General features: G+C 42.2%; 1 protein-coding gene across 1 annotated transcript in view; it reads right to left on the bottom strand.

Moving 5' to 3' along the window:
- The window catches only part of Nell1 (neural EGFL like 1), an 806,688-nt gene that overhangs the window by 552,506 nt on the left and 240,424 nt on the right, over nt 1-13,758 (bottom strand). Inside the window, exon 12 of the mRNA XM_059253364.1 lies at nt 6,851-6,979. Coding sequence (XP_059109347.1) covers nt 6,851-6,979 — 129 coding nt within the window. The remainder of the gene's footprint in view (nt 1-6,850; nt 6,980-13,758) is intronic.

The following is a 13,758-nucleotide window of genomic DNA, read 5'->3' as shown; positions in this document are numbered from 1 at the left end:
CACTTAACCTGCAGTTCTGGCCACCATGTCAGTTAGATTGAAGGGCACAAGCTTTAATAAAACCTTTTTGGTCTGACCCAAGTATAATTATTGGAATTTGATTTTGGCTTTAATTTTTTGTGTCTGTCTTTTTAAATTCAAGAAGAAAATTGTCAGAGCAGAATGAAGAGATGGCTGTATGGATGAGGACAAATACAGAGGAGCTGTGCAGTACTTGTGGAACACACCTACTCTACGTGAAAGGGAAAGTGTGATAGTGTGAACGGATAACAAAGTTTCCACAATGTTTCTACAACAGTGGACTGTCTCATTTGATTCCAGGCTATCAGAAGTATTCCCAGCCCATTTTACAGGTGAGGGAACTAAACATTCAAAGCTCCAATGATTGACACAAAGTCACACTGAGTTGATGAAGCACAAAGCCAAGCTACAGGCTTGGCTCTGTCTGGCTTTATAGCTCACCCAATACCATTAAAGCATTCCAATATCTATTACTCAGTTAACATGGGTCAAACATCTAGGTGCTTAAAATGTGATATCAAGGAGGAAATGATGAAGATAATCAAGAGACCATGCAATCAGATTTAAAATTAGTATTATGGGAGTTCAACTGAAATTGAAAGTTGTCAAGGCAGAAGGGTAGAGGCTTATAAAGGGGTTAGATGAGAGGAGGGACAGGAACAGATGTCTTTGCAAAGTAGACATGGCATCAAAGACACAGAGGTAAGTGAAAGAGGATCCCAGGAAGGGTGTCTACCTGCTCCTGTCACAGGTAGGACAACAGACAGAGTTTCTCAGAGGAAGTAAAGGCTAACATCTGTCACAGGAAGGGGAAGTGGGCTGGAAAGATACTTGGGTAACAAGTTCTCTCTCTGAGCCATGCAGACTAAACGGAAGGAAGAGTTGTTCTCCAAGCATTCTTACATCAAAGTTTGGAATCCCTGCCAATGCCCAGCCACAGGGCAAAGAGCTAATTTGCACTGAGGGTGGATAATTCCTGTCCTAGTCAAAGCAGGACTTCAGAGATAGACCAAACTGGAGCATTAGCTAGGCTGTGTGAATCACAGGGGCCATTCATGCTTCAATATGCAAAACACTTCAATGTAAAAGGAAACAGGAAAACAGAGATACCGGACTACAGTGAGCATAGTGGGCCATTTCCCTGCGAATTCTCCTAATCAGGAATTGGCAGTTTTGTTCCTATGGAAGTATGCACAAACTAGACTCTGTAGGGTAAATTTCTACCCTCTCAGTGACTCTGAGATGGCTTCCCATTTGAACTCTGGTTTCTCAGCCACTTTCCCCACCTCTTACTACTGGAAAGGACAGATACTCCATTGTAACCTCCAATCACATGAAGCTATGACATAATTATAATATAATCTTGGAAAATAAAGAACTTATTTAAAAAGAGATGTTAGGACTCGCATTGCTAATCCATGGCTGGCCATCAGACACTTAAGGGTATCTGCTACATGCGACTATTAGAGTCCCAAAGCACAGGTCATTTCTAGCTCAACTATCCCCTTAAACGGCTCCACTTGTGTTTTCCGAGGAAGTGACAACAACAAAGTTCCCTTTCGTAAGTGACAACGATTTTTGTCCCACAGCCCCTGTACAACCGGTCAAATCTGGTCCTTCCATCTCAAGGCACTCTGCCCAGTAACCTGTCAGTTTTGCCAAAAAATGTAAATAAATAAATAAATTCAGTTGGCATCAAAGAGGACACAAATCAGAAAGACCCTTGATATTTTAAGTTAATACTGATAATGGGGATGATGATAACCAACACATCTTTTCAATCTTTAGCCAATTTGGAAAATTTGCTGAATTGTTAACATGCTTTATCTCATTAGCATATGAACTGGGAAATCCAATTTCCTATGCTGGATCTGGTATAACAAAATACTAAATTATAACTCTACTCTACCATACACACACACACACACACACACACACACACACACACACACACACTATACATACATATACATATATATATGTATATATATGTATATATAAATAAATATGTAGTGGCTTGGCTGCTAGCTTGAGTATTTTGGATTTCCCTGGTGATTCTCAACACTGCTTTTTGTTGTAAATATTGATCTCTCCTGAATCTAAGAGCTACAGGTCAATTAATTCAGGGTCCATTAGTAAACTCAGCTCAGTTATGGAAAAGCAACAGGTAACTGTCCATCATCACCAAGGAAAATCTCAGTAGTACAAAATATTACATATCACATGTGCCAGGAATCTATCCATCATCTGTCAGATGTGACCTCTTCCATGTCATTTTTCTTCTGGAAGCCCCACTAAACAAAAGCCTTGATATATGACCAAGTTTTGTGCTAGAGAGAAAAAAATAGAATGGGAGCTTGCCAACATTCTTGGAGCCTCCACAGAGGAATGATATGGGTCATGTCCACTTGAGGTTTGTTCACTCGATTTTCTTTCTTTCTTTGTGACATGGTCTCACTATATTGCCCTTGCTGACTTGAAACTCACGATGTAGAACAGGCTGACCTAGAATTCACAGAGTTACCTGCCTCTGCCTCCTGAGTGCTGGAATTAAAAGCAAGTGCCACCATGCTTGAAGCAAAGTTTTTTAAAGGTTTATTTTCATCATTTTAAGTTATATTTGCATACTTGAATGCTGTGCCTATAGCAGGCAGAGGCATCAGAGCTCCCTGAAGTTGGAGCTACAGGCAGATCTGAGTCACCTGACATGGGTACTGTACATTCGCTTACGTGCTAAGCCATCCCTCAGCCCCATCACACTATAGTTCCTTAGTTAAGCTGGATGTCAGTGGGATGAATCAAGCAAGAGAGAATATTATGAACTCAAACAGGACATCAGAACAGGGTGACTGGCAGGAGGGTTAGGAGCAGTGACTGCTGTGGGATGTTCTGTATGGCAAATGTGTTGCTAATTAGTCAATAAATAAAACACTGATTGGCCATTGGCTAGGCAGGAAGTGTAGGCGGGACAAGGAGGAGAATAAAGCTGGGAAGTGGAAGCCTGAGTCAGAGAGACACTGCCAGCCGCCACAATGACAAACAGCATGTGAAGATGCTGGTAAGCCACAAGCCACGTGGCAAGGTATAGACTTATAGAAATGGATTAATTTAAGCTGTAAGAACAGTTAGCAAGAAGCCTGCCACGGCCAAACAGTTTGTAAGCAATATAAGTCTCTGTGTTTACTTGGTCGGGTCTGAGCGGCCATGGGACTGGCAGGAGAGAGAGATTTGTCCTGACTGTGGGCCAGGCAGGAAAACTCAAGCTACAAGTGACCGTCAGGGCGTCAAGGAAAACTGAAGTAGAAAGGAGCTGGGTTTTATCTTGGCTGGATTTCTCTGAGTCTCAGTGCCTGCTTGGGTAAAATGTGGCTAACAACAGCCAGTTAAAGTGGGGCTAACAGTGTTACTATCTGCTTACAGGTTCATCTAAGTCTTTGAAAGTATAACAAATACAAAAGGAGTCTGAGAAACACAGGGCACCCTACAACTAAATGAACATTCATCATACCATTCTTCTCATGAAGGATGCATAAGATGTCATGTTATCCCTCGTCCTTCCACACAGCTCTTTGTTCCAATTTATGAAGAGCTGCCCAGACTCCAATTTCAGCAGCAAGGGTGTCAACAGGACAGCTAGTGCTGTGATTGCCCCAAACACTACTACTAATTGACACCAATGTATCAGAAACTACCTAAGACCAACTCAGTGAAAACACCATTGCAGAGAAAGGAAGCCCCAGTCCACCAGATCCATAAAACACTGAAGTCCAGTGAAAGTAGTTCTCAAGATGGAGACTGTGCCTCCTGCAGGGACACAAGGCAAAAATGAAACCTGGTGAATTGTATCATATCTGACAGAAGGTTGTATTATCTCCCATTGACTGGCTGGGAGTTCCAACATCTCAGCCATTTTTATGACCTCTGAAGACCAGGAGTCCTTAATGCACCAGAGCTCTGCTACCATGGGATGAAGGTAAGAAAATTGAAAGCCTTTTGTGTTTTCTTTTCCACCGAGAGTCTGAGTAGATTTTTCAAGATATTCTGGACACTGTGTGTGATGTTTTGTTTTAATTTCAAGCTGATCTTGTTCACTGTGGTTTTTATAATGCAGGTCCTTTTCACTAATTTACTGCAGTTCATACATTCCTAGTTGTCTCTAAGTTAAGTGAGACAATCTGTCCCTAGGGGTCTCGGGTACCCACCTCTGTCTCTAAGTTAAGTGAGGCAACCTATCCCTAGGGGTCTCGGGTACCCACTTCTGTCTCTAAGTTAAGTGAGACAATGCATCCCTAGGGGTCTCGGGTACCCACCTCTAAGACTGCCTGCTACATGTCACTAGATGAAAATTCCTAGGTCAGAACTCAGAAAATGCTGAGAACTATGCATAACTAATGGAAGAATGGTACAGGCACAGATCTGCCTTCTCCCAATTGCCCCCATTTTTTTCTCCTGCCACACCCCTACTGGATTTAAAGGGAAGAGCTCATACAATTCCAGCTCCAAAGGAGGAACATGAGGAATCAGACCTGGTAGCATTCCCTGCCCTTCCCCAAGTTTCAGATGAGTGATGTCAGGAGTAGGTAGGAAATAATACGGTCTGAGAAATAAGATAGAGAGTCTTCTGCATGTCTGAGAGGCAGGGGCTTAGTGAATACCTTCCAGGAAGAAATATCTTTGAAAATAAAAATTTAGAATCTCATACAGAGATTTGCCCTTCAACATTTCCTTACATGGGTTGCTGTGACCCAGTGACTGGAGGTAGAGCAGTATGGATGTCAGTACCATGTAACCACAGGGATGCAAATCCAAAGATCAAGTTCAACGTGTCCCAGATGACACACACATACTCTAAAGGTTGGCATCTTCTGCATGTGTTCCTCAGAACCCCCTCTGGACGCCCAGCGTACCATTTATGCTTAACCCCTAGATCTCTGTTGTTATACACTAGAAACATCCATTACTTATATTTCTCCTTAGATGCTGGCCTATCTCCATGAACAAGTTCTCTGGAACTTCTGGACTGTCTCTGTGATGGCAGAGAAATGTATACAGCTCCTACCCATCCTCAGGGCACCAGCACCAAGCAAGCACACTGGCCTGAAGCTAGATCCAGATGGTGAGTTGGCAGGAGCATTCCAAGAAAACAGTGACTCAAACCTGCAGTCATACCGTGTAGCTAATTGTTACACGGGCCTCCCACAGAAAGGGCAACTTTAATACCACAGGGCTCTCTGGGAGCCAATTCTATGTATTAAGCGGAATTAAGGAAAAGAGAATCAAAGTGTCCCAGTAAGCATTAGCAGCAGCCATTATCCCCACCTTCTCCCAGGTCTCAATTGCTCATGGGACATGGGGGAGTGTTTCACCCCAGGGGCCATTGTGCATGGAATTCACTATCACTTTTATAATGGCTCAAAGTTCAACCTAACACTAAGCAGAAGGTAGGAACATAAGTCTTTCAGCTCATTATGTAACTTGGAAGTATTTCCCATACTGACTGGATGGGAGAATGTTCACATTGAGATTTTTTTTCTAAGTAATTAAGTGGAAAATAGCATGAGATAGAAATTTAAAGAAATGATTTAATGTGAACTGTTGAAATTAATTATGTTTCTCCCCAAATTAACAAATAGCTTAAAAAAAATTCAAGAGCGGATGAAAAAAATCATAATCAAAGGGGTAACTTCATTCTCCCAAGGGGCACAAATCAAGTTCAAAGCAAAAAAAAGCAAGCAAAAGAAAAACAGAAAGATTAAAATGAGGGAGGAAGCCCACTAGTTAGAATACTGCTAATGACACAGAAAAAAGGAACCAAGAAAGCTGTCTAAAATAAATGAAAGGACAGGGACTCTCCACCAGAACGGTCACTGGGAACCAGCAGATCCTTTTGTAAAGAACTGCACAGCTCTTTGAGCAGTCAAGGTTAAACAGGGTCGGCAATACAGAACCCAGACGGGACGGGCATGTACCCTTACTGTCTCCTGTGAGCATTGTCTGTGCTGTGAGAAACTTGACCCACTTTAGAACCAAGCTACCCACATGACAGTGAATAGACCCTGCCACATTTGTTCAGAAAATCTGCCTCCCTCACAGGCCACCACGGCTTGATATTTAACTAATAAAGACGAAAGGAGTGACTGGATTAGAACCAGGAGAAGCAGAGAAATAGCCCCATCATGACTCTGCATCATAGAGATTTTCTGCTCTAAGGGGAGAAACCATAGAACGCCTTTAAAATGGACAGGATTGGATATATAAAATGTGGTCAGGAAAATCCCACCCCTCCGCCTACTAAAGGGGTAGAGGTGTGCAATGCTCACCATGAGCATGTGGGGTGCTGAGCTTGGGAAGGGGTGTACCCACAAAGCAGAAGAGGTAATCGGTTGTACTTGAGGCCACATCCCTATTGTGACAGTGTCAGTTCAGGGAGCCAAGTTATGAGTCCTGCCACTCAATCCTTGGTAAAGATCAGGAAGTGACAACTTGTGGGCCAGCCATTAAGAAACTCAACTGGAAAAACATTCTGCCTTCAGGAAGTGAAGATGACAGCTAGGCCTAAGCCAATCTGTGACTGTCATTTGAAAAGGGAACTCACATTCCATGCCCTCGGTGATGACACTCCCTTCCAATAATTAAACAGAAAGTGCTGTGCTGGGGTTGGGGTGGACACGAAGGATACTTTATGATCTTACATATCTCTTAGTTTCTCGTGGGAAGCTGCCTGGATAAAGCATGAGAACAGGTGGCCCTTGCATAGCTGATTCCATTTCTTTTGTAGCCGAAACCATGCTTCTCTGCCACTTCCCCACAGGGCCTCTCTGCCCCTTACCTTCACAGTATGCAGAGTTGCCCTGCGCAGAGATGTAGCCGTTCTTGCACTCACACGTCGCTTTTGTATTCCAGTTTTTGCATTCCGAGTTTTCTCCACACTTAGGTGCTTCTGCACAGAAGTTATGACCTACAGGACAGAAAGAATGTTTTACGTAGGGAAATGATGGGGGGGAGGGCCTCTAAACAATAAAGCATGCAGCACTGTGTACAATGTGAGGGTTCATGGAAATAGACGATGGCAGCATGGAGGACTAAGCTGAGTAGGAGCTATAGGGCAGGAACAAGAAACTCTGGACTGTCCCATGTTTGACAGAGTTTCCTGATAGTCCTGATACTACCTGATTTGCTAAGCTCCTTCCTGCCTGGGGGTCATAGCCATGCCGATCTGAGTGGTCCCATTGTTTCTTACAGTTATCTTCATAAACAACGTGTGACGTGTAAAAAAGGATGCATAACAAATATGTGGATATAAAAGATATATTTGATCTAATGTGAATGTTATCAGTATACATCTGCCAGGCTTCACTACTTTGTACATAGCTATGATCTTGTCAAACACTGGTATTATTTGTAAACAAATACTTTGTTTGGCCCATCTTCAACCTCCCATAAATGCAATCATACTGTATATATTCTTTTATATGTCATTATTCATATTAATATACTTTAACCATGCTAGTATTTATGGGTATTCATCTGTCAATGCTGTATAGTATTTCAGGGTTATGAACAGTCTGTAATTCACATTTATGTACTTTACTGAATTAATATTGGAGTTATTTGAATGTTTTAAAATATAAAATAGATGCTAAAATATTAGTGAACATATCCTGGGGATCATCTTTCAAAGCCAATTTTGTTTTGTTTTTGTCCCACACATTTTCCAGAATCCCTGCTATCCTTTGCAGGATGGTTATATTACTTCCTCAAGTATCTACTAGAAATCTCTTTAGTGGGGATCCTCAGATAGTTCTGAACTTAATTTTAACTTTTGTCAAATGTTCAAAAGCTGGGTGTCATGGCACATACATTGTACTCCAATCACATGGGAAGCTGAGGCAGAATAATCACAAGTTCACCAGCAGCCTTTACACAGCAAGACAGCCTCAATCAATCAATCAATCAATCAATAATAGCACTGTCCTAATATTTGAAAACTAATTCCACTCCATAGAGGTCTTTGATCTCAACATTTGAAGATATGATTCTGTTTTACAGTTTCCATATTGTTGTTTATAATCAGTAGTTATTCTCATAACCACTCCTTCCTGGGTGGCCATTCTCCTATCAAAGAAGACTTTTAAGCTTTATCTGGCTGGCTGATTGGTGAACAGAAGGTTGCCTTGGCTTGGTTTGATTTTCTAGTCTTCAGTTTTACTCTGGGTTCCTGAATACAAACTTGTTTTCTCACTGAGGATTCTTCGGGGGTGCAGCCTTTCCTTGCTTTGGGAAAGTCTCAGCACCTCTCTTCTCTTTTCTTCAGTGTTTCCATCCAGAATTCTAACTGGGTCACATGACAGGATCTCTCTTGATTCTTAGAATTACTGTCATGTGATCTATATCCTTTTTTGTTCTCTCTTTGCTGAATTGCAGTGATTTCTCTGTATAACTTTCAGTTCATTAATTCTCTCTCAGGCTGTGTCACATTCTGCCTCAGTCTCTCAAATGGTTTTAAATTCTCCTTATATTTTTAGTCTAGAATTCAGTGTGGTTCTTTTTAATCTGCTTGGTCAATATGATAGCACGTCATCTATTCATCTTTTAATCCTTTAAACACACATTATGCTGATGCTCTCACTATAGTCTGCCTGTGCATGCAATTTGCTGATCATCACTGATAGTGACTTACTTTCTTTCCTTTCATTGTACATGAGTCTTTTCTTTTTGAGCTCATATTGTCTGAAATTGAATATGTAGGAACTATTCCTGACTTGGGTTACTTGGTATTTGTGTTACCTCCTGCCAGAGGCCTGAAGGAATTATCAACACAAGATCACTTTAAACTGTATCTTTGCCTTGGGGTGAGTACTGAGCCACACAGATAGGATATCCTCTGGCCCTAAGCTTTCTGGGATGCCACATTTCCTCCTATAGACCCCAATCTAGATTCCAGACTGACAAGCAAGCTTTTTCACTCTCGGAGGGAATCACCGTTAGAGTACCAGGCTGTCTCCTGTCTATTAGAAGTCATGCAGCAAACCAACAGAGATGAAAAACTGCTCTCAGGGAGAACACCAACTCCAGCATGCTTCCTGATCTCAAGGGCATCACACTCCTATAACATGGCTGCTTTCTCTTTCTTGTTATACCCCTCCTTCCTCTACTGCAAGACCTACTAAATTAAAAAAAAAAATCACAAGCTATATAGCATTTGGGGATTGAATTAGGAGGCTAGGCTATATAAAAGTATAGGTCAAATATGGTCAGATATGTGAAGGTCCTTTATCACCTTTAAACCCGGACATTCTGAGTACACTAATGATTATGCTACATCACATACAATCGTCTCACAGGAAACTGCACCTAGGGATCAAGAAACCTCATGTATAATTCAGAGCCTGCAGCTAGCAGACACTGCACATTGCCTCTCCTGCTTCAGTACATACAGAAAAGACAACGGTGGTGATTTCAAAATGCTGCTGAGACCCTCAGCCGAGACAGGCAGTTACAGAGAGATCGTGTCCCCTGACCCTCTCGCACACAGAACAATTACCCTTTTACGTTTGGCATATGGATTATGGAAACTACAAGCTCTGGCTTGAAAACTATGCAAATCCCCAGACTAGGTAAAATTACATTTTAATTCCTTTAAGTAAGAAGATTCTAGAATTGTCACTCTTCAAAAACAAATTTAAACCAACAGCATTTAGCCAAGTTATAGTAACAAGATTCCTGCACCTGTAATATGCCTGATATTACTGTAAATGTTTTAAATAAGAGTGATTGCATTACTGACACGTTGTTGAAGAATTCACAGAGCCAATTAACATAAAATACTTGAAACAGATCCTGATAGGTACTAAAGAAGTTGATACTAGGTACCTCCTCTATTGGTTCTGTTGATAGTGGTGATGGTGGTGATGATGATGATGGTGGTGGTGGTGGTGGTGGCTATTTTACCAACAGTAAAAGCTAAAGTTCAAAGTAACTTAATGCTGTTGTTACCTCAACTGCAAGATAAGAAAAGGAAAGCTCAAACTCAAACACGTGAGAGGGGACTGGAGGATGGACAAAGGGTATTTTTATTCTACGTTGTAGAAAGGACTCTGTACCTCCATGATATTAATAGCTTCAAGTACACACAACATTAGTGCTTTGTTCTGGGTTCTCTCTCCTCCAGCCCAGGTGGTACCTGAAGGACCTCTCGGTTGATATCAGCAGACACTAACTAGACTCAGTGTTCTAAGACATGTCTCAGCCCAGGTGTTCAGGAAATGAGGAATGAGTGAAAGGAACAGCCGTGGGAGAGGCACAGAGGCAAGTCTCAGGAACGCGGCAGACCCCCTGACCAGAGTGTTGCGACTGAGCTCCAGAATAGCTGCCTACCTTGTCCTCTTTCCGGTAAACCTGGCTGGGTAGAGCTAAGAGGAAAGGCATTTTGGCTTTAGGGTGTTCCTCTTACACACCTAACATGCAGACTTCGGGGAATGAGGCCGGTCCAACTCACCTGGACTCCCATGTACTTCCTTCCCTCGCACCGTAGATCCTCCATGATGGCAAAATCTAATAAAAGGTCAGAGGTATAGGGACTTCTTCGGACCTTAGAAAGTAGATTCATAGCCCTAGTGAAACTGACCAGATGCCAGTCACACTCACGGGGACCCACCAACCAAAATCGGAACATGGTTTTATCCCTCAGAGACCTGGAAACTAACACTTGTGGATGCTTCTAGCAGGACTTAAAAGACTTGCAGTGATCATTACAACCAAAAGAATCTGCTGTCTTGCTGCCTTCGGGGTAATGTTAGGCATCATGGCTCTCTCTGCCTGAACTTCACTCTTTAAGTCAGAAGTCACCAGGTATCCCACCACTGGGATACATGAACCCATACCAAATGTTCATCACTTAGCACATGTTTACTCTGTATCTGATTTCTTCATGTCTCATTTTTTTAATACACGTATGTAACAGCCTGAAATAAAACCCTTCAAACATTGTGAACATGTATCAAAACACCATTTTAGACCTCATAAAATATATAATTATTATTTACCTACTGTAAAACTTGAAAAATAGGCTTATGGGAAGGGAAACAAGACTTTCCAGTGTGTCCTTGCCAGGTAACTCTAAGTCCTCTGAATGAAGATCTCAAGTTCAGCCACTCCACTTTCCTAGGTCAGAGCCCATGTCTGAGTCAGGTCTCTCATCAAAGCTTTCTAAGGGCTGGGGTATAGCTCAGGGGGTAGACTGTCAGACTAGCATTCAAGATGCCCTGGGTTTCCATCCCCTGTACTACACAAACTGGGAATGGTGGTGCACACCTGTGATCCCAGCACTTGGGAGGGGAAGCCGGATCAAGAGCAAAGGTTCAAGTTCATCTTCAGCTATATGCAAAGTTCAAGGCCAGAATGGGCTATCTAATCTGTCTTGAAAGAAAAAAGTTTTGTACTGTGCAGGTATAGGTGTGTGGATGTGTGACTCATAGATGAGTATACCGATGGGCAGGCCAATGTCTCAGTGGGTAAACTACTGAGTTAACAGATCAATTGGAGCAATCCTACACCACAAACAATTCAGACTCCATTAGGCCATCATATTTCTTCTTCAATCATTTTATTGGTGTTAATATTCACAAACCATTAGCTCTGCCTGTTGTAAGCAGATAGTTGATGATCTTTAGCAAATGTACATGGTTGTGAGTCAGTCTCAACACCCAGTCTGAAAGCACTCTCTTCCGCTGCTGGCCATCATCATCCATCAGGTACCTCCTCAGCATCTTAGCAGGCTGCCGGCTCATAAATTCTCTGTTGATTTTCTATTTCTATGATCCTTCAAATGTCTTTGTCTTATCTGATGTGTCTGAGTAGTGTGTCACTTAAGACACAAGCTTTCTTTTCTGAATATTTGTCATTATTGTCACCCAGTTCTCCCTTTTGCCCATTCATGTTCCAGTCAGAATTCACCACATCTTTGTCTCTGGATCAAAAGGGTCTGAGCCATGATCCCACTCAAAATTACCTTCTTTCTTTCTTCCTTTCTTCCTTCCTTCCTTCTTTCCTTCCTTCCTTCCTTCCTTCCTCCCTTCCTCCCTCCCTTCCTTCCTTTCTTTCTTCTTCTTTCTTTCTTTCTTTCTTTCTTTCTTTCTTTCTTTCTTTCTTTCTTTCTTTCAGCTTCAATAATTTCTTCTATTTACTTTTTAAACTTCCTTTTTTTTTTCAGTTTTTCAAGACAGGGTTTCTCTGTGAAGTTTTGGTGCCTGTCCTGGATCTCACTCTGTAGACCAGGCTGGCCTTGAATTCACAAATCTGCCTGGCTCTGCCTCCCAAATTCTGGGATTAAAGGTGTGTGCCACCGCCACCTGGCTTAAACTTTCTCTTTATTTATTCTTTGTGTCTTTCACATCATGTCTCCACATGACATCTCCCAATCTCACCCATTTCCTACCACCACTCCTCAAATAAAACAAAATAAAATTTAAGAGAAGAAAGGGGGGAAGGAAGAAAGGGAAAATATCAACGTGGAAGCTGCAGTGTGACACAGTGAGTCTCACAGTAAACACCTGTATCTGCGCATTTTTTACATGCAAGTGTTCATCTCAAAGAATCGCTGGTCTGGTTCAAGGTCCCCAGTCTCTGCTGTACCATCAACACTGGGCCTTCACTGGAACTCTTCCTGGACATCCCATTGCTGCCCTATGTTGTGGAGATCCTGCAGTCCTGGGTCTGCAGGATTGAAACACACATAACCCTCCCCCACTACCCAGTGCTCCAGGAGACCACAAATGGGGTGGGCCAACACATAACCCTGGCTCTGGGCCTGGGTAAAAACTACCCTCTTTCTTAAGTATCAATTTTGTTCAATGTTTCTTTATATTTTAGTTCTTTATTCTTTTGTAATTTTATAACTACATATGAAGTGCTTTGTATTCACCTACTCATTTTCCTCTCTACCCTGCTCTATTCCTACAAAACCCCTTGTTCTTCCCAACAAGTATCTTGTGTGTGTGAGAGTACATGTATGACACACTGCATTTTATTAGGACCATTTGCCTTAGCATGGGTGGCAAGTTATTCCAGAGTGTGGTCAACGTAGCAGTGGCTACACTGCTGAAGAAAATGATTCCCCATCTCCCAGCAATTATTAATCACCAATAGTTTCTCAGGAAGGAGTAGGGCCTCACAATCCTGTTGTTCAACAACAATTGATTGTTGACATGCCCAGCTGCAGTGAACGTATGAGTGCCACAGCCTTGTCATGTCCAGAAGACCACCTGTTACCAGACTCTTCCCTATCCTCCAGCTTATCCATCCTTTCCACACTCCCTTGCATACTGTTCCCTGAGCCTCAAAGGAAGTTATACAGACATCTCATTTAGGGCTCAGCATTCAGTTATTCTCAGCTCTTTGAGCTGTTAGGAGTCTCTACCTTAGCCACCACACAGTGCAAAGAGAAGCTTCTCTGACCAAAGCACTAATTACAGGGATAAACATAAATATTAGAAGGCAGTTTGACAACATTTGCATTTTACAAAAATATCCATGGTAAGCTCCCCGCCAAAATCTATGACCTCGCCAGACATGTAGGGAAAAGGAAACCCTTATTCACTCTCACTGGGAGAGAAAACTGGTGCAGCTATTATTAAAGTCATTGTGGATGTCTCTCAAAAAGCTAAACATAGAACTACCACCTGTTCCACCTACATCACTCCTGGATGTATACCTAAAGACAGCCACAGAGATACCAAG

Source organism: Peromyscus eremicus, chromosome 1 (genome assembly GCF_949786415.1).
Source record: "Peromyscus eremicus chromosome 1, PerEre_H2_v1, whole genome shotgun sequence".
Classification (NCBI taxonomy): Eukaryota; Metazoa; Chordata; class Mammalia; order Rodentia; family Cricetidae; genus Peromyscus; species Peromyscus eremicus.
The sequence above is the reverse complement of the archived record's forward strand: the minus strand, read 5'-3'. Positions and strand labels throughout refer to the sequence as shown.